Here is an 18,526-nt window from a genome sequence, read left to right on the forward strand (position 1 = left end):
CTGGCTGCAAAATGTGTTTACGAATACTCTTCATTCAGGTGATCTCCAAGTTCATCATTTAGAACATATCTGGTGCCTATAGATAAAATGGATGTGAACTGTGTTTAACTTCATTTGTTTATTTTTTCCCTTTATGTAAACATTTTCACCTTTGTTCACTTTCTGTTTCCGACTCTCAATCCCCCTAGATTGTCTAACTCTAAAGACACTACGTGTTACATTTTTGCTCATTAGTAATCAGACGAGTAAGGGGAAGAACTTGTCTGTGCTTTGTTTTTCAAGACAATTGAACAATTAAGGTTTTCTTTTGTAAACTTCCCTTTATAAACTGTGATCTCATTATCACAAAATCACCTAAAGAGCTGACAATGACAGAAGTCGTAGCTGCAGAGTACAAATGCCAGCGGTACTGCATGTTAGATAAGTATCAGCAGAGGCCAACTCTAATTCAATAAGCAGCCACAGGGGGATCTTGGAGGACTGGTGCAACCACACATCAGTGGTCAATCAGCACACACGCACAAACACGCATGCTCGCCCTCACACACACAAACACATGCAGTTCTTTCACATGCAGATTGGGCACTTATGAGCTGTCGGCAGTGATTAATGGCAAGGGAAGATGACCTGCTAACTCCCACGGTATGACTGGGCAGAGCATGTTTCATAAATAAAATAAACGACACACACAAATGCCTATACGTGCACCTACAGAGATGCAACGAAACACAGGAAATGGGTGTGTCAGAAACTCAAGGGTCATATGTTGGTTGTATGTCTCCACCCTCACATCAATCACTGCTGGTAAGTGGAGTGGATTTTTAAAGCACCACATAAAAAGGAAACGGGAAGTTGTCTGTCTCTTATGTATTCATATTCAGTCCACCCATGTCTGCGACAACAAAGACTTCTCCACATTTTCCCCTTCCGTCTAGTCCCGTGTCCTTAAAATATGTAAACACTTACAGTCACATCTGTCTGTGTCCTCTTTAACATCACTCTGTTTGGACGCAGCCTTTTTATCTGTCTTTATGTCTCACTTTGCAAAGCTAATGAGCTTTTCACAGCCAAGCTCGAAACAAGTCAAATAGATGGAGTGAGAATTCTCCCCGATGGAGCAGATGGGCAATCGGTGGCTCAGCCTGGCAGCGACTTCACACTGTAGGACCAGCAGGAGCCTGACGAACTGGCATTAGAACTGATAGTTAGGCTTTGTGGCAGAGTTGCGAGGATTCGAGAGGCACCGCTGAAAATGATTTGCACATTTACCCAAATCATTCAGAATTTATACACACCATTTGACATCTGGTCAGTACCAAATAGCTACTGGATTCTGCTCTAATTTCAAAACTGTCCTTCAGCAAACGCTGGCTTAGGGAGCAACAGAAAACTATTAGAGTGAGTGATTTGTCAGTGTTTGATTGGACTGCTTCCATTACTGATAAATCTTCAAAGACACTTAACACATTTTCTTGCTAGTTTTTCTGAACTAAGAGGAAGAAAGTAGTGAATTGCACTTCAGTCATACAGCTGAGAGGAATTTCGGTGCATGTAATTCCTTTCCCTAAGCTGTAAATCTAGAAAAATCCATTTCCTTTAATGCACAATTGCTATTAATAAGTTCATTTACACACCACTGATTCCAGAGCATACAAATACAACAGCAACAACAGATACAATATTAAAATGAATGTGTGCACAGCAGTTTGCTCAGCGCATTAATGAAAGCCCTATGAAGTAGCGTAATGTGCTGTAAGGAGATAAGGTTATTTGATTTCTGTCTTTGGAATTTATATTCCACTCATATACTCTTTCATTAAATCCAGAAACGTGTGTCTCATTTACAAAGCACAGATTAATGTTTATAATGCACATCTTTTGTCCTCCAGGCCTAACGTGTGTGTGTTTTTGGTGGTGTGTGTGTGTGTGTGTTCTTTGACAAATAGCCTTATAAGAAGTGATCATTCTCCTATTGCGCAGAATAAAAAAAATTCAATGTACACCACTCCACATAATTTGGAGAGCAGACCCATTAACACCTCATATTTCATGTGGTAATTTCTTAAAAGCTGTCATAAGCCTATTGAAGCATTAACATGTGTTATTAAAGCCTGTGAATGTATGGGAATCTGTCAAAAGCCAGAATAATGCTTCTGTCAACATGTTTCAAGAGAAGGCCACACAATGGCGACATAAATGATACATCACAACATTACTGACAGCCTGAGGAGGGACCCCATACGCTTTGTGCTGTTGAATTATCCATCGCTATGTGTGTGTGTGTGTGTGTGTAAGTTGTGTTGCTTTCACCCTTCCCCTCCTACACTATCCTCAGCTGGTCAGCCAGACCACTGCGGGGTCGGCAAATGACAACCAAACTCTGATCTACCATTGGTGGAAACTGGCATCCATCTCAGCATCTGCCAATCATACTACCATGGAGACGGGTTGGCAGTGTCGTGGTGATGGCAGGGGTTCGCCATACTGTTGCCAGGAGGAAGCTGTGTGTTAATATGGGTGTTGATAGATGCCAGTGGTCAAGGGAAAAAAAAGAGAGTAAGAGACTCTGTGGGAAAATGTGAGGAGGGAACTGTTGCGACATGAATGAAAGAAAGTGTAACTGGCAGTAGAGGACACCTGGAGATCTGCAAAGCTCTATGTGTGTGTAGATAAACATGCACGAGACTATTGGACTTATTGTGCATATGTACATGTTTACATGATTATGTTTTTCAATGTTTGTACTGTGCATTTAATTACATGTTCAGTGAAAGACTCCACTTGTGTTTAAATGAAATACTATTCATGCCTTGGCTCTAAGAGCCAAACCAATTTATGCCCATATGCATACATTTACTGAACAATTGCTCTTTCATTAAGGCTTCCATTGTATCTCACAGCATCCATCATCCATAAACTCTTGAAGGCAAGGCCACACACCCACACACAAACACATCAAGCAAGGCCTATTGTTGGAGCTGCCAGTGTGGTTGTTACCATCTGAAAAAGACTGTACACATCCAAAAACAAATGGATAATCAAATGCAAAAAAAAAGCAAGAATATTAATTTAAGTATTTCATGTATTGTAATATGCCACATTCATGTTGCAGACTCTTCCACTACTAACTAAAAATTAATAAAATAAACACAAGGCTCATTGTTTGAAGATGTGTACTACTTTCTATCAATGATCAAGAGCTACAAGCCATACAAGCATGAATGATAAATGGAATACAAGAAAGCTACTGGAGCATAATATACCCCCCTGAACTAATGTGTCATAATTGAAATGAATGTTGTTCCAAATCAAACAAGTGTTGTGTTTTTTGGAGCTACAACCTGTACGTATGATAGATGAGATTTCTACATCCCTGCATTGGCAAGCAATCCATCTCAAAGGCACATTCACAAACACACAGTATAACCAAATACATCTTTCTATGTATATCCATGCAACTTGCCACTTTTTTGTGCTGAATACACTTAAATACCGGTAATAGGTATGTAAGGTCTTTAAACTGTGATGAGCTTTTACCACGGATTATTTGGGTGAGATTTTACTATTCACCATAATTTTCTTTTCCATTAAGATTTGACAAACTTTGGTGTTCGGGTAGAAAATGGTTGATCATTGGACCTTGGACGTTTCAAGCTTTGTTAGACTTCTTGGCAACACATTTCAGAACTCAGCAATGAATTTGTTGAACACGTTTTTTGTTTTTTTTCAGTATGACAGGCCTTTAAAAATTTTACCACTTTGACATTTTGAAGCTCAAACTGAGAAAAAGGGGCCTCTTTAAAACTGGGTTCAGTCCTAAGCCCAGGATATGTGTGTGTGTGTGTGTGTATGTGTGTGTGTGTGTGTGTGTGTGTGTGTGTGTGTGTGTGTGTGTGTGTGTGTGTGTGTGTGTGTGTGTGTGTGTGTGTGTGTGTTACATAAACCATCAGGGTGAAATGTTGCTAAGAGGCCTAATTGGAAAGACATAGCCAGGCCTGCTCAGTGTGAGTGGTGTGAGGCCTAAGGAGCAGAACCCTGTGGAGAACAGCCAGCTCAGTGCCCCAGGAGAGGCTTACCACACTGGGTGGCAAAGTCACTCAGCTCCCCTTCCCCCACCCCTCTAGACCATGAGCACCCATTTCTTCTCTTGTCCCTCTATCCATCCATAGGTCCATCTATCAGTGAAGCCCATGAGCGGCTGCCTTCTGTGGGTGTGTGTCATTGTAGCTTGGCAGGCACACACCACAGCTTTAACGGCAGGCGCCAAGGATAATTTGATTTTTAATTCAACACGACTTCACTGCTAATAGTTTGAGCTGGGGATTAATTAATCTGATTTGACTTGTGCTAATTTCTTGCCATCGCGACGCCGCTCACCACCCGCCAGTGCAGCAAACAAACAAACTTGTGAGGTCGTGGTCTCGCGGGCTCTGGCCTGACACACATGTTGAGCACTGTAGATAGAGTCCTGAGGCGACAGGTGATGACCCAGTGAAAGCCAAGCGAAAGCAAGGCATGGTGTGCCTGTGCTGCTTTTGCATGTATGTGGATACCCTGTTTGTGTGTGTACCTTGATGAGTTCATGGAAGATGCTGGATCTGAGCCTGGTCTGACAGTGGAGTGCTGGGAGGCAGTGAACTAATCATGACAACAGCCTGCCTCTTGTAAGGAGGGCGAAACACAGAGAAGGTCACCAACTATTTTCACTGCCAAAATATGGGTCAGATTGGATCTGGGTGAGTTGCTCACAGGAAACTTGACTGTAATGTACAAAGAAAGAATAAACATTGGCCAGGCAGTGGAGTAATTCTTCTCTGAGGCTTTTAGTGGCTGGAGAGGCAGATCCAGTCAGGGCCCTATAGGGAGAAACCAGTATAACCACTAAGTTTCATCATCTCACAGTCAGAGAGAGCACTTTTTCAAATACTCTCAGTAAGGGAACTTTAAAAATGAATAGACCTCAGAGTGCAGGCTGCTAGCATGCACTTTGTGGTGAAGATGCCCACACACTTGCAAGGTGCATGTGGAGGTATAGAGAATAAGGAGTTTTGAATCACAACAACAAAAGGTACATTTCAAAGTCAGCTTGCCTCTTTGTTGAAATGATGAAAACCCACTAGTGTTCATAGAAATGTGTCAAACTGAGCAGTCTTTGAGTCAAAGCTCTCTATCTTTATTTATTTTTTCTCATTCTCTCTGGCTTGTAACCAACCTCTCTGCATGGTAGAAAATAACATTGCTCTGCTCAAGAGAGACCACACATGGGAGAAACAGCCTACGCCTGCTGCTCTCTCCTGCAGGATAAAAAACCAAACAAAAATAATAATGTAAAAAAAAAAAAAAAAAACTGGCCAACATCTCACACACCACTTTGAAATCTCTATCACAGTCAGTCCAACTCCTTCTTTCTCCTATTGCTGCTCTCTCGGTCACCCTGGACCTATTTTTTTCTCAATAATACAGCAAATAAAGGAATAAGCACTGAGATGCTGAGCATGTGCATGCAATAACGTGTGTGCTCTCACAAAAAGCTAATATAAAAACACACATACACATGGACACCTTGACACGCAGGCACAAATAGATGAACATACACAAACAGCATACCAAACGCACAGAAATGAAAGCACACTTTTTGAAGCCGTGGGAGTTCAAAGAAGGGACTATATATTCCAAGAGAGCTAGTGTACACTAAGTGAACCACTGAATTCCCAGCAGCAGTGCTCCAGCAGGTCTACTGTACTGTACCATCACACCTGAGAGGCCAGACCTGTGCTGAGACCTGTGCTGTGTGGCCATCACTAATGCACTATTCTGAAGTCTGCTGTGCATAAATAAATAATGGATTATGTTGTATTCTGTTTGAGTTCTTTTCAGGTGGGGCTGCTTTTGCAACAAATGAGGCTTCGAGCACGGAAAGAAGCGACATGACTTGTGATGCATAATCACCCAAGCATTCCTCTGGACTCAGAGAGGACCCAAATGTTGAGCCACCTGTTAGCGGCTTCCCAGCGTTGTGAAATTGATGGGGGAGGACGTGCCGGGCAACGGCAGGGACAGAACAGAGGCTCGGACTGGGCGCGAGGGGTGTGCAAAGTCCTGTGCCAGCAAAGCAGCGAGATTTACAGCAAGCCGACCCAGCCGATGTCGAGTCTGATCTAACGCTGTGCCGCAGAGAACACAAATCACCTCCCATACATAACCCCTCCCCTGACAACTCATTTCATCTTCGGCACTAATGAATTCATCATCAGGAGGTATAAGGAGGCTTTTGATACCTCAGCACTGGCTAGAGAAGCAGTAATGGCGTAGATAAGTCATCGTCATCAGCATCATCACCGCCACACTTGCACCACTTAGTTCAGATCAGGAGCAACAGTTTGGGTGTGTTGTCCTTGACAAAGTTGCAACTGGGGAACTTTAGAAGCGCTCAAGGTTGTTATAAGGATGGATGTCAGAGTGTCACAGATGCACATGCTTAGTGTGAGAATCAGCACGAGTGTGCGAATGTCAATGGAATTTGAATGTGTTGTGGTATGAGTGGATAAATCACTGAGTTTGAGAGCTCTTATGGTAACAAGTAAGTGTATATGTGTGTAGATGTGTGTGTATGTGTGTGTGTGTGAGGGAGTCTAAGCGGCGCAGTCAGGGAGCTGTCAGCAGAGAGCCAGGGAGCAGGCTGATCACAGGGCTGCTGTACGTTTGAAGTCTCCCAGGGACTGACAGCTTCTCTCCCCATGGGAACCCCTTCGCCCCTTCTCTCCTCTCTGCCTCACCCTTTTCCTATATCATTCCTCTTTATCCTCCATCTTTTTTTTCCCCCTATACACAGCATCTCCTTCTCAGCGTTTTTTCCTCATTCCATTGATGGAGGGGGTATGCGGAAGCACACTTGAGCTCTCTTGGGACTGTAAGTACCTCCAAAACAAGGCTTTGTTCGGCAGCAAACACACCTGGGAGTGTGTCTCTGTAAATACTGACATGATGAGCTGCCATCTCTCATTGTCTGACATTCTGGCTGACATTCAATCTGGCTTGGTGGCAAGAGGGCACAGACAAGCGACCTTCAGCTTTGAGATGGATGAGTGTATGGATATCAGGACTTGAATGCATAATTGAGTATAATAAGAAGGAAAGACCATTCGGGATTGCGTGTTTTTCTGTATCTCTGCATTAAATATGTGTAGGGTCTGGGGGATATTACACTTTTGTCTGCACGCCCTCTTTGGCCCATCCTCCAGAGGTCAAGGTGCAGCAGGATTTCATCTCTGGTCGGGCTGTGTGTTAGCATGGACCCATCCGTCATGAGGACAGAGTTTCTGCTGGCTGTCCCTGTCACTAAGCTGTCCTTTTTGTCAGACAGCCAGATCAATCATATTGCGATGGGGACTGATCCTTGCAAGCGGAAGCCAACCGCCCCCCAAATACATACAAATATGCAAATTAACGACAAAATAAACATCACCCTGCAAACGAGCCATCCATCAATGACCAGTTTCTCAGCAGTTCAGCTTTGGCACGGCAACACCAATCAGCCAGTCCGTCACAAGGAGTGATGGAACGCCATCCTCCCATCTTCTTTCACTCCTTCCCCCGCCTTATATCATCCACATACTGTCCCCCTTTCATTGGTTCCTCTTTGCCATTTGTCATGCATACCTTTTCCAATTTTCTCCTCTCACTCTCCATTCACACTCATTCCCTAAATTTCAAACACTTAGTCATCTACATGTTGGCATTTTCGCCAATCCATTTCCCTCTCCTGCCTATTTCAAAGCTCTCTCCTCCCTTCAAGTGCTTTCTCTCCATTGTCATTAATATAAAATATCTGGGGACATTCGAATGAATACTTGTTCTGTTTTTGTGTTTGAATGGCTAATGATGTGATGGGAAGCATTTGCCATTAGGGAAGCAATACATATCAGACAACAATGAGACATTTCTTTTCATGCAGACCCTGGCGTGCGGGTTCCAATACATCACCTCGTAGTTTATGTGCAACACACAACTATGATGTGTGTTTAGTTTAAATTAAACCAAATCAATCAAAAATGTTGAGAGTACACATATGTCACCGTCGGTCGTCATTATATTTTTTAAAGAGGCAAGTTTGAAATGTGTGTGAGTTCCTTTTGAAAGCCAAGGAACTGGAATGGAAAAAAAGGATCTCTTAATGGAATAAAAGTCAAAGGAGGGAAAAACACGGAGCAGTTGGAATTCTCCAGCAGCTGAGTCAGGTCAGACTCATGTTGCCTTTCTGGCAGTCTGTATAGACAACCCCTCTGTTTATGTTACACACACAGAGTCCAAATGTTTCACTGTGAAAGTTGTTGCAAATGTCTCTAATGAGCAATCAGGATGTCAAACAAAACTATATAATGTAATGAGATAAATCAGATAACACACTACCTCCTCCATTACCTGATAAACATGTAACATGAATCTCAAAATGGCATTTTGAGTCTGTGCGGCCAGGCCTTCCACCTTTAAACATAACTTTTGCTGCTGCTGCGCCTCAGCCAGATAAGTTTATCATGCCGCTTGTGGGCACATATATAAAAACCACAGTCACTACACACAGTTCTCCCTCTGTCAACATTGTTTTTGCTCCAGTTTTTCACATTCTGTAGCAACCTCTTTAAAGCAATTACAGCTTCATAAAGGTTTGTGGTAAGCCACGCGGCGGCTAGTTGGGGGTTCTTCTGCCTTCAAGCAGCAGAGGAAGAAGCTTTGGGCAACCAGAGCCGCAACTCAAAAAGAGAAAATAAGACATTCCTCTGACAAGCCTTATTGCTACCTCAAAGGCTCCATCTCACTTTAGTTAATTCAACAATGAGTGGGTGTTAAGTTGAGACAGCGTAGTAAAAAAGTCGGTCCCTCTTAGATTCACACTTTCATTAAATATGTAGTGTAAAGTGCATTGTTATTTAGAGGGAGTGGAGGCCAATAAAATACCTTACTTTTTTGTCTCCCAATGGTGGAGTGTGTGTACATGTATCAGTGCATGTGATAAACCAAATAAAGAAAAACACAAATGACAGAGGGAGACGAGGAGCAGTGATACTGAACGTCTATTTGCATGCAGTGTGGTTTTATAAGCTTTCTGTAAAAAGTAGTGAAGGGTGACGCAGAGGGCCTGGGGGAATTGTCTCGATAGAGGCCGGTATGCAGTCATCTTGTCTGCTCGCTACAACAGCTCTGACCAAATCAACCACAAGACATCCCCACACAGAGTGTACAAACAATAACCACCCTGTTTCCACACATCCCTGCTTTTATCTGTTTATTCCGTCTGTATTTTTAACAGTTTCAAACTTTTCACGCTCACTCTATGTCCATCTTTGTCTTTCTTTTACTTGCCCATTTTTTTCTATAGATATAACAAAAAAAGCTTCCCCCTTTTACAAATTCCCCTTGATGTGATTTAAAATATACAAAAATTACATCCAGAAATCTTATTTCAGTGCTCATCTTCTCCCTGTGCGTGCTATCATGTGGAGGCTGTGCAGTGAGGTTTCATTATTGCTGTGCTGGGGTTCAAGTTCCTGCAATGATACATCTGTCAGCCACATGTTCCCTCAGCCGGCCGCCGCTCTTGAACAGCTGTACGCAGCTGAAGTGTGTAAAGGCTTTTCAGTGAGAGTAGGTGGATGTTTCTTTCATTCTTGGATGCGTGTGAAAGCATGTTGTGTATGTGTGTCCCTTACATCCCCCCCAATAAGGGGGATTAGAGCCACACCCAATCTTGGAACACAACACTAAACATCAGACACATTAAAATCCCTTGAGGAGTTTTGTGACCCCATTGTCCTCACGGATCTCTTTGTATTTCTAACAACAGCATTTGGAATCAGTCAGTACCTCATTCTGTATCGTTCCACAGCTTTATCTTCAAAGATTTTTGCTTAAACACCCTCTCTCTTATGCACAGCAGTGTCTCCGGTTTTGCATGAGCTCATTGATGAGCTCTGGAAACATCCACCTTCAGCCCCCCGAAATGCTGAAGTTCCTTCTCTTCACAGATCTAATTCTTGCCATAGATTGTGGAGTCCAGTCCCTCTAGGCAGTTGAGATTAAGTTTGAGAGGGTTTGTCATTAAAAAAAAACTATCTAAGGTTACATAACTGTGCATACAACTAAAGTAAAAGGAAACATTTCATTAAAGCATTAGTTACACAATGGGTACTGAGAAGAGGATTGTGGTGACAATAAATCACCCATCTGTTTTACCTGCGTGACATCCCTGATTCTGTGTAGCTACATGAAGTGCTAAGGCCCATACTGGGAGTAAAAACAGGAGAAACAGAAAAGTGACACAGCACAGAGAGCTCCTCAGCTGAGGTCACACTGAGTGACTATTTAAACTCACACCATGCAGAAACTCACAGTCCAACAAACTGCTGCCTATCAGTCTGTGAAGCCGTTCTTTTAAAACTTCTGAAATTAATAAGAGTGAAGCAAAGGTGACGCAATCCTTGCTTGGATAGCTCCCCAGTAAACATTGCTGCCAAAAGTGAAGAGCGGCCCTGGCCAGGGTGAAGTCAGCGTCTGAAGAACAGTGGAGTTAGTCAGAATAAGTGAGCCCGCTGGGCAGCAGTTCTGGGCCAGTAGCCCTGTTCTCTGAGGAGTTCTTTATGGCCAGTCCATCACCCAGAAAAAGCCCCCACCCCCGCACACAGGGGTTCCATCCACACACACTTCATCTAAGTCTAAAATCCTCAATGTGAGTCAGGAAATGGGTCATACTTAACTCTGATTTATTTGATTCTTTACTGTGAAACAAGATTGCCCTTTAAACACTTTTTAAAGACTCAATTTAACATTGAATTTGTGCTGAATAATTGTGAAGCACCTGTAAACAGACCAGAGTAAATGCTCCATCACCTGAGGCATTCCAGCGCTTTTACTGTTATGGCTTTTAAAACTAAAATTCAAAGGTATCTTGAAAAGAAGAATAAACCCAATAACAAATGCAATTCACCACACTTACTGCAACTCTTTTGCAATTCATCATCTGACCATCTCTCCTGATACCCATGAAATGTAAAAATGTTCTCCTTTGAGTTCTTTGAAACTTGGAGACTTCTTTTCTGCTTTGTTCTCCAATTCCCTTTAAAATATTCATTATTTTGTTTTTCTTTTCTCTCTCCGAGGCATCAATTAAACACATCTGGCTGAACCAATGGTCAAATCATCCCCAATCCTCATCCATCACAGCTTGTCACAACAGGAGCGGGAAGTGGTCTTTTGCTCAGTCTTGGAACGGATATGGATCACTGAGCCGGGTCATGCTCACTGTGAAACCCCATGGTTGCAGCACTAAGTTATTGGAGTAACTGAGATATTGTTTTCACTGAAAGGCTAAGTAAAGTAATGTGAGGCTTACATTGGCACAAGGAGCATGGGTGAGGTCGGAAGCCTCAGAGATAGCTTGTGAAGACTTACCGAAGCCAAAGGCAGCTGGCGCAGGTATAGGAGCCGACTGGACTGGTGTGGAGGTGTAGAGTCCCGTGACCAGCAGACCATCAAAAGATACACTGGTAGAGATGGTTACTGAAGAGAGAGAAAAAAAGGAAGATGTTTAACATTTTTGTTAGTCTTGTGCTTAATCCAACTGCAAACCAGCTGATTTTGTCACAGAGCTGCACATTTGTTTCAAAGATGTAGTTGACAAAAAAGGACTGCGAGTTAATTTGTATACTGCTGATCAGGAGTCAGACAAGTACATAGCACTTTGTCTGTAAAGTACAAAGATTATCAGTGTGATGTACATCTGTGCGGAAACAAAGGTCAGAAAAGATAAGAACAATGAAGCTTCATAACATCATGCTGCTAATGAGCACAAAGCTCAGGTGTTGAAGAAAATAAATGTTAAGTGATCATTCTCTGGGAGACCAAACACGCTGCAGGGGAGGAGAAGACGAGAGCAAACAGATGTGCAAGTACCGGTAGGTGTCAAAACAAAAGCAACAATGCCACACACCAGCACACATTGGTGACCCGAGTCACTGTTAAAGTACTCAAAACAAATATCTACCTAATTACTTATCTGACTACAGGCATATGTCTAAAGAAAGTAATCTAACTCATCCTAAAGAAATCACACTGCTTTGCAACGCATGCCCCTATTGACAACCATATTAGAAGAGACTGGTGAGCTAATTCACTGTAACCCTGATAGCCTTGCTGAGCTTCTACACATCACAGGTCACAACAGACAGCAGCAGAAAACTGCCAGAGGTCTGTTATCTACTTGTATAAATCCAGCAGCTGGTTAACTATCGATCTACCCTGTAAACAAAGGCCCTGAGTGACAGGACCACAGAGTTGGCTACATCACTGGAGGAAACAGCTCAGCCACTGAACTGCTTCCAGCCAGACAGATCAGAGCACAGGGGAACAGACTGCGGCTCATAGGAACTCCCAAAAAATACACTTTTACACATTGAGGAATGAAATCCTTTGAGTGGAGAAAGATGGAGGCACTGTTATTTCCTGACCCAGAAATCCCCAGGCATCTGGGGTAAAGGGGAATCAGAAGATCAGCCTGCGTTACCCGAGGCATTGGTGTGTTTTTAGTAACAATAGTAACATTTGAGTTTGGTCTCGGGGTGTTCATTCTTTTGGGTTTAGTAAGTTCCGATGCGGTATCTGGGCTAAGCAGACTCCTGTGTGGCCTAGTCTTCCTGCCTGTTTGTTTGGAGTGACTCCATTAACAAGTCCACACACAAGGCGCCCACAATTTGTGTGTGTCTGAATATGTGTGTTCTGCATCTGTCTGTGTATGCTGGATGTGCTACACCCTGTCTTAAGAGTGGAGCACAGTTCAGCCCATCTCTCCTCTCCCTGAATGCCCCCCAAATAAAAGTCTGAATAATTTATTCCACAGCTCACTTTATTATATCCAGACATTTCCCCCTTTCGTCTCTTTTGTGACTATCCATCTACAGTACAAACACTGAATTTGACGTGCTCTCTGCTGCACTACAGTACACAACTGTTATGAAGGACGGCTCTGCCTTAAAAAAAAAAAATCCTTAGCAGGTGGATCCAAGAATGCAGGTGTTGGCTTCATCAAAAAATCTATTTACACATTTTTTTGGTCTCTATTATTTACAAAAATCTTGCAAAACTGATAACACAAAAAGAACACTTGTATAAGCAAACACTGTTGAATAGTTGTTTTTTATATAACTCTTATTCAATTATTATTATTATTATTATAAACATCATTTGCCTATTCCTCTATTGTATGATTGGCTCTGATAATACATTGTGTGTATCAAGTAATCTCTCAGAATTCTTTGGTCTAGTCAGCTGTAAGCGCTGCCAAATTTGATCAGAGAGTACAGCGTGTACAAGAAGCCGTATTGTGAGATAGACAGTTGTTTTGCTTGGCATAAGAAGCATTTATCATATTCAATCCATGTTGCTCATTGCACCTTCAACACGGCAATATCAACAGAATTCAGGAAAACAAGCAATTATTGTGTTTATTTTCTGCATACATGGACTTCTCCTTTATGCTATTTTTTTGCTTAATAGAATACATTACCTCTTCAGTAAAGCCCCTTGCTGTGTGATGAGACAGGTTATCAGTGTTTATATAATGTTGTATTGATCCAAGGCCATGTCATGATGCAGTATTTAATGGAGTAATGGACTGGGTTCAATGCACTGGGTTGGACCAGGCTGCTTCACTAGACTCTGTGAACACACACAAAACACTAATTTCTGCATTTGGACAGACCTGCATCACCAAGGTAACACACACTCCATTACTCTCCATAGAAACTTACATATTGGCTACACACAAAAACATGTTTTTTTTCCTCTTTATCCACCGCTTACACCTTCCTTCTAGTATCTCTCCTTTAGCTTCTCCCCCATTTGAGTAATCACAGTAGAAAAAAAAAAAGAAGCTCTCTCCTGCACTTTCCCCGTCTTCTCACTTCTCATACATTTTCTGCTCCCTCGCAGCAGTGTGCACACACTGTTTGATGTGGATGTTAAGGGAGAAAGAGTGGAGGGGAGGCAAAGCTGGGGGCACAAGGTTACAATCGAAAAAAACAAGAGTGAGGCTGAAAAGGGATGGAGAGATAGGTAGCGGAGGAGTGGCCCAGGGAGAGCAGCGCTACCTGATCAATACAAATGCAAGATCTAAATTATTTAGACAGGCCTCTTACACCTCTCTCATTGGCCTGTAGAACGCAACAGACGAATGAGCCAATCAGATTAGATGAGATAAGATCAGATCCAATCACCTGTGGGGGAATTCACAGTCAAACACACTCACACACACACACACACACACACACACACACACACACACACACTCACACTTCCACATAGATCTAAAGGAGGAGGCTGAGGGCCTTTGATGGTAGCTTTAAAATTCTTGTCCATACTTCATTTCTGAATACTGTTCACTTAGCCAACGGGGATGAGAAGCCATGAGGAGGGAATTGAGTTGAACTTTATTAGCAACACTTTCATCAAACACATAAGCAGGTTCTGTGTGTGTGTGTGTGTGTGTGTGTGTGTGTGTGTGTGTGTGTGTGTGTGTGTGTGTGTGTGTGTGTGTGTGTGTATGTGCCGTGTGTGCGTGTAAAAGTGTGAATATGTGTGCACTTGTGTGTCATCAGTCAAGGTGTAAACGCACCAGGTGTTCATTGTTCCCCAAACACCAGGACTGAGTTCGAGGCATTCCCTACAACAGTACATACAAAAGATATCCTTTCCCGTGAAACATATGGTGGGTATTAAATGGGGATTTGAGAAACAGGATGATTTTATAACAATGAGATGCTTGTTTTTAGAATCTGTGGCACAAATACACAAAACTGAATACTTATTTTGTGCAAAATATATAATACTATTGTTAATGTTTCAATTCAAATTAGAATATAATAGAACTTTATTTGTCCACAAAGTGTAAAAATGGTCTTTGGTTTCACAAGAACAGAAAAAATGATATCAAAACAAAGAACATTTCAGCAAAAAGATTAGAAGAGACAACACCACTGTCGACTTAGTTTGTAAATAAAAAACTGTGTTTAGTGAAGTAATAAGTAAGTTTCAAAAAACATTCACTTCATGTAGTTAGAGTTGTTGAGCAATTGGATATGGGTTAGGGCTGCATAATTCTATGTAATTTCATCATTATCTTGATATGTGGATACGCAATAAAAACATCATAAAAGTCTGATTTTATTTCAGTAAATAAGAAAATGATTTCATTGCATTCTCACTCAGCATGTATACATTTTACCTGTTGGATCGAGGGCTGAATATATTCCATTCTATAGTCTATAATTTCAAACCATTTTGATGCAGCCAGATGAAGCTTAAGCTAGCTATCAGCAACTCTCACATTGATTGGTGCCAATCCATTTTTTTTTTTTACTTTTTGATATATCTTGGATTTAGCAGAAACATGTAAAGCAAACACACGTAATGTGTAAAACATAAAGAACCACAGATAGACACAGTAAAAATGTGTTATAGCTAATATGCACTCCGTAGTTGTTGTTTAATTATTTCGCTTCAAATCGTTATTGTAGTACTGAACAATATTATAGCAAATTGCATGTATTTCACCTATCATGCAGGCCTAGGGTAGGATGGTGATGGAGTAACATGTGGAGGTTGTAGGACACTTTGGCAAAGTGTCCGCTAAATTAATAGAAGAATTGTAGGTTGCAGCTGTTGACCATCCGAAGCTCGAGCAGTCAAGTGCATCTTGGCTTCTGACCTACAGGCACCCTTTGATCATAAGTCCCTCCCTCCAAAGTCCTGTCCACATCAGGACCTCTACATAATCCTGGACAAAATGGGTCCGCAGTTCAAGGTGCCCTGAACTCACATCCTGCAAAACACTCATTACACCGTATGTATATAGCGCTCACACCCACATGCACGCGCTCATACTTTATACGTGAACACAGCATAGAGCACATCCCTTGGCCCTTTGCCAACATGTAATATTGATGATGCGATGTGGTATGCCTCATTACAGACACACACAACCGTGCTCCTACTCAACTATTGATGGGCCTGGGGCTTTTTTCACCTCTCTGGATCTACCAGGAGTAATCTTAAAACACAAAGTACTAGCACACTAAACCACACCATACAACAAAACCCACATTCCCAAAACAACACCTGCCTCCCTGACAGGTTTTCAGAGCTTAAGCAGAAACACAAAGCACAAGCACACATAATGCACACCTTGAAGCCTAATCAGTGATGAAAAAAAATCATCTTTTGAGCCAACAAATTCAGCAGAAATTATTCCACAAATGGTTGCCCATGAATTTTAAAGACTTTTCTATGTGCACATCAATATGCCGCTTGTTTTGTTTCACTGACACTTGATTTAGATTTCATTGAAATCTACCTGACAACCTGTAAATTAAGATCAACATTGCATTATCGCCTGAGTACATTACCCTATCCTTAATGTTGAAAAACAGAACAAACTAAAGGAAGACAGTAATTAGGTGTTGAAAAATTTACAAGTACAGTTTTACTCTAGTCCCAGGGAGGAGTGTGGCTGCCTCAGAAATGCAGGCACCTGAAGCAGAACGAGAATCTGTTGTTTCTTTATTTATTTGTTGTACAAGCAGCCAGGGAGTGATCATGATTGATTCCTTGAAAAATAAGCAGGTCTAATAAATAGTGAAAAATGGACCAAAATGCTGCTAACTGTGTGCTAGATCAGCAGTGATAGACGGATGAAAAATAAGTCCCAACAGCATCTTAAAAGCATTGATAGTCCCTTTGCAGCAAAGCATGTTCGACACTGTTGGCAGTACTCGGTGGCATGAGCTCATTCTTGGAATACAGCATGGCAAGGGAATAGGCTGGAGCTGGACAGGAAGTCTGGGAGTTCAGAGAAGACCTGATTTACGTTGAAGTGTAGACCATTTGTATAGAAGTACTAGTGATGCTGGCATGGCCTGAACAGCTCCTTTCTGCTCTGTTTATACAAACACACTCACCAGTCTTCACCACACCCACTTTCATAACCATGACTTTACTGAACAAGTCTCAGAAACATATTCAGTAGACTCTAAAGACCCAACAACACAAGGAGTCCTGGCAAGACTTTATTTCTATCCCTTACTTTAAGCATGGAGAAAAAACATCGTAGTGTGTACTATTGCATGCATAAAATATAACATGCCAGATATTTGAAACGCAAGACACTACAAAAAAGACATTGCAACATGTTATCAATGAAAGTCCCTTTTCCAAGTGAACCAGGGGGACACCTTTTTGTTTCCAAATGGATGGAGGTTTTCCTGGCAATGATCTGGATAAAGATAGCCGACCATCTGACCCATATCCCACTGGCAGACACACACGTGCCCCAGAGAGGACCAGGAAATGGAGGCCAGACCATGGGGAATCTATAGTTCCATCTGTTATCGCCATACTAGTGTTTGGGTGCCACTTCACCCTAAGCTTCCTGAAATGGTTCAAACATGTCGGCCACCTGAGCGTGATACCATGAATGAAAGGCCATTCATTTCTCTGACAAGGAGGGAATGTCTTGGATAGAACTTGTTTTTCTTTGAAGTGACCACAAGTTTAAAGATGCACACAATCTGAATGCTGTAGGTATGTATTTCACATTACAGTTTCAAAAGATGGTGAGGGAAGTGTGTTTCTGTTCATATATGTGTCATGCGGTGTTCTAGTCAGGTCTTAGAGGCATCATTCCATTGCGTAACCTTCTGGCACCATCCTGGCCTGCTGGCACTACCATCTGCTGCTGTGAAACACCAGATCAGAGACAACCTATCATCCACTGAGCTTCTACAATTCTGCTTAACTAAACATCTCCAACACAAGGGCTGCATAAAAACGATAAATCACTTGGGACAAGTTTACAGGTCCTTTCATGATCTTTGCCAGAGATTATAAAGTGCTGCCTATCCTTGTTCCTGGTCCAATCTGCTCTGGGGAGGTTCTAGTCTGTTTACCAAGGAGGGGAGCTGAAGCCTTCCTGCCTGCCTGCCTGCCTGACTTGGCTTCACCCCTGCAACAGCCGTGGAGAAAAACAGGAGTGAAGAGGCAGTTCTGTCACCAACATCCTGTTCCTAACACATAATCTGCCTCAGAATCACACTTTATTGTGCCGCTCTCATACCATGCAATGTATGCGTCTTATTTTGCATCCATATGAGCTGGTTTTTCACATGCTTGAGCACAAGCAGGCATAGGTGTGCAAGTTATTCTAATAAAAAGTAGCCTGAGTATATATCTTACTAAATCTCCAGAGTATATAGGAGTTCAGTTAAGTATATATACCCTGTGGACATTTTTCCTCTTATGATTTCTTAGAAGGTATGAATTCTTCACAATTGCTCAGCAGTCTTTCATTCTTAATGATGTCTCAAAAAGGTTGGATTTGACTTTAAATTAAAAAAAATACCATCCTAGTCATTTGAGAAGTCATATCCACTTACAGCAATACCAAATATGTTATGGCAGAACATTTATTCACAGTTTCTATCTG

The 18,526-nt window shown here is 42.0% G+C and overlaps 1 protein-coding gene across 7 annotated transcripts in view; it reads right to left on the reverse strand.

Annotated features, from left to right (window-relative positions):
• The window catches only part of reln (reelin), a 93,565-nt gene that overhangs the window by 61,096 nt on the left and 13,943 nt on the right, over positions 1-18,526 (reverse strand). For all 7 annotated transcript variants that reach the window (XM_065957085.1, XM_065957084.1, XM_065957087.1 and 4 more), the window contains exon 2: positions 11,446-11,553. In XM_065957085.1, coding sequence (XP_065813157.1) covers positions 11,446-11,553 — 108 coding nt within the window. The remainder of the gene's footprint in view (positions 1-11,445; positions 11,554-18,526) is intronic.

This window comes from Labrus bergylta, chromosome 7 (assembly GCF_963930695.1).
Source record: "Labrus bergylta chromosome 7, fLabBer1.1, whole genome shotgun sequence".
Lineage (NCBI taxonomy): Eukaryota > Metazoa > Chordata > Actinopteri > Labriformes > Labridae > Labrus > Labrus bergylta.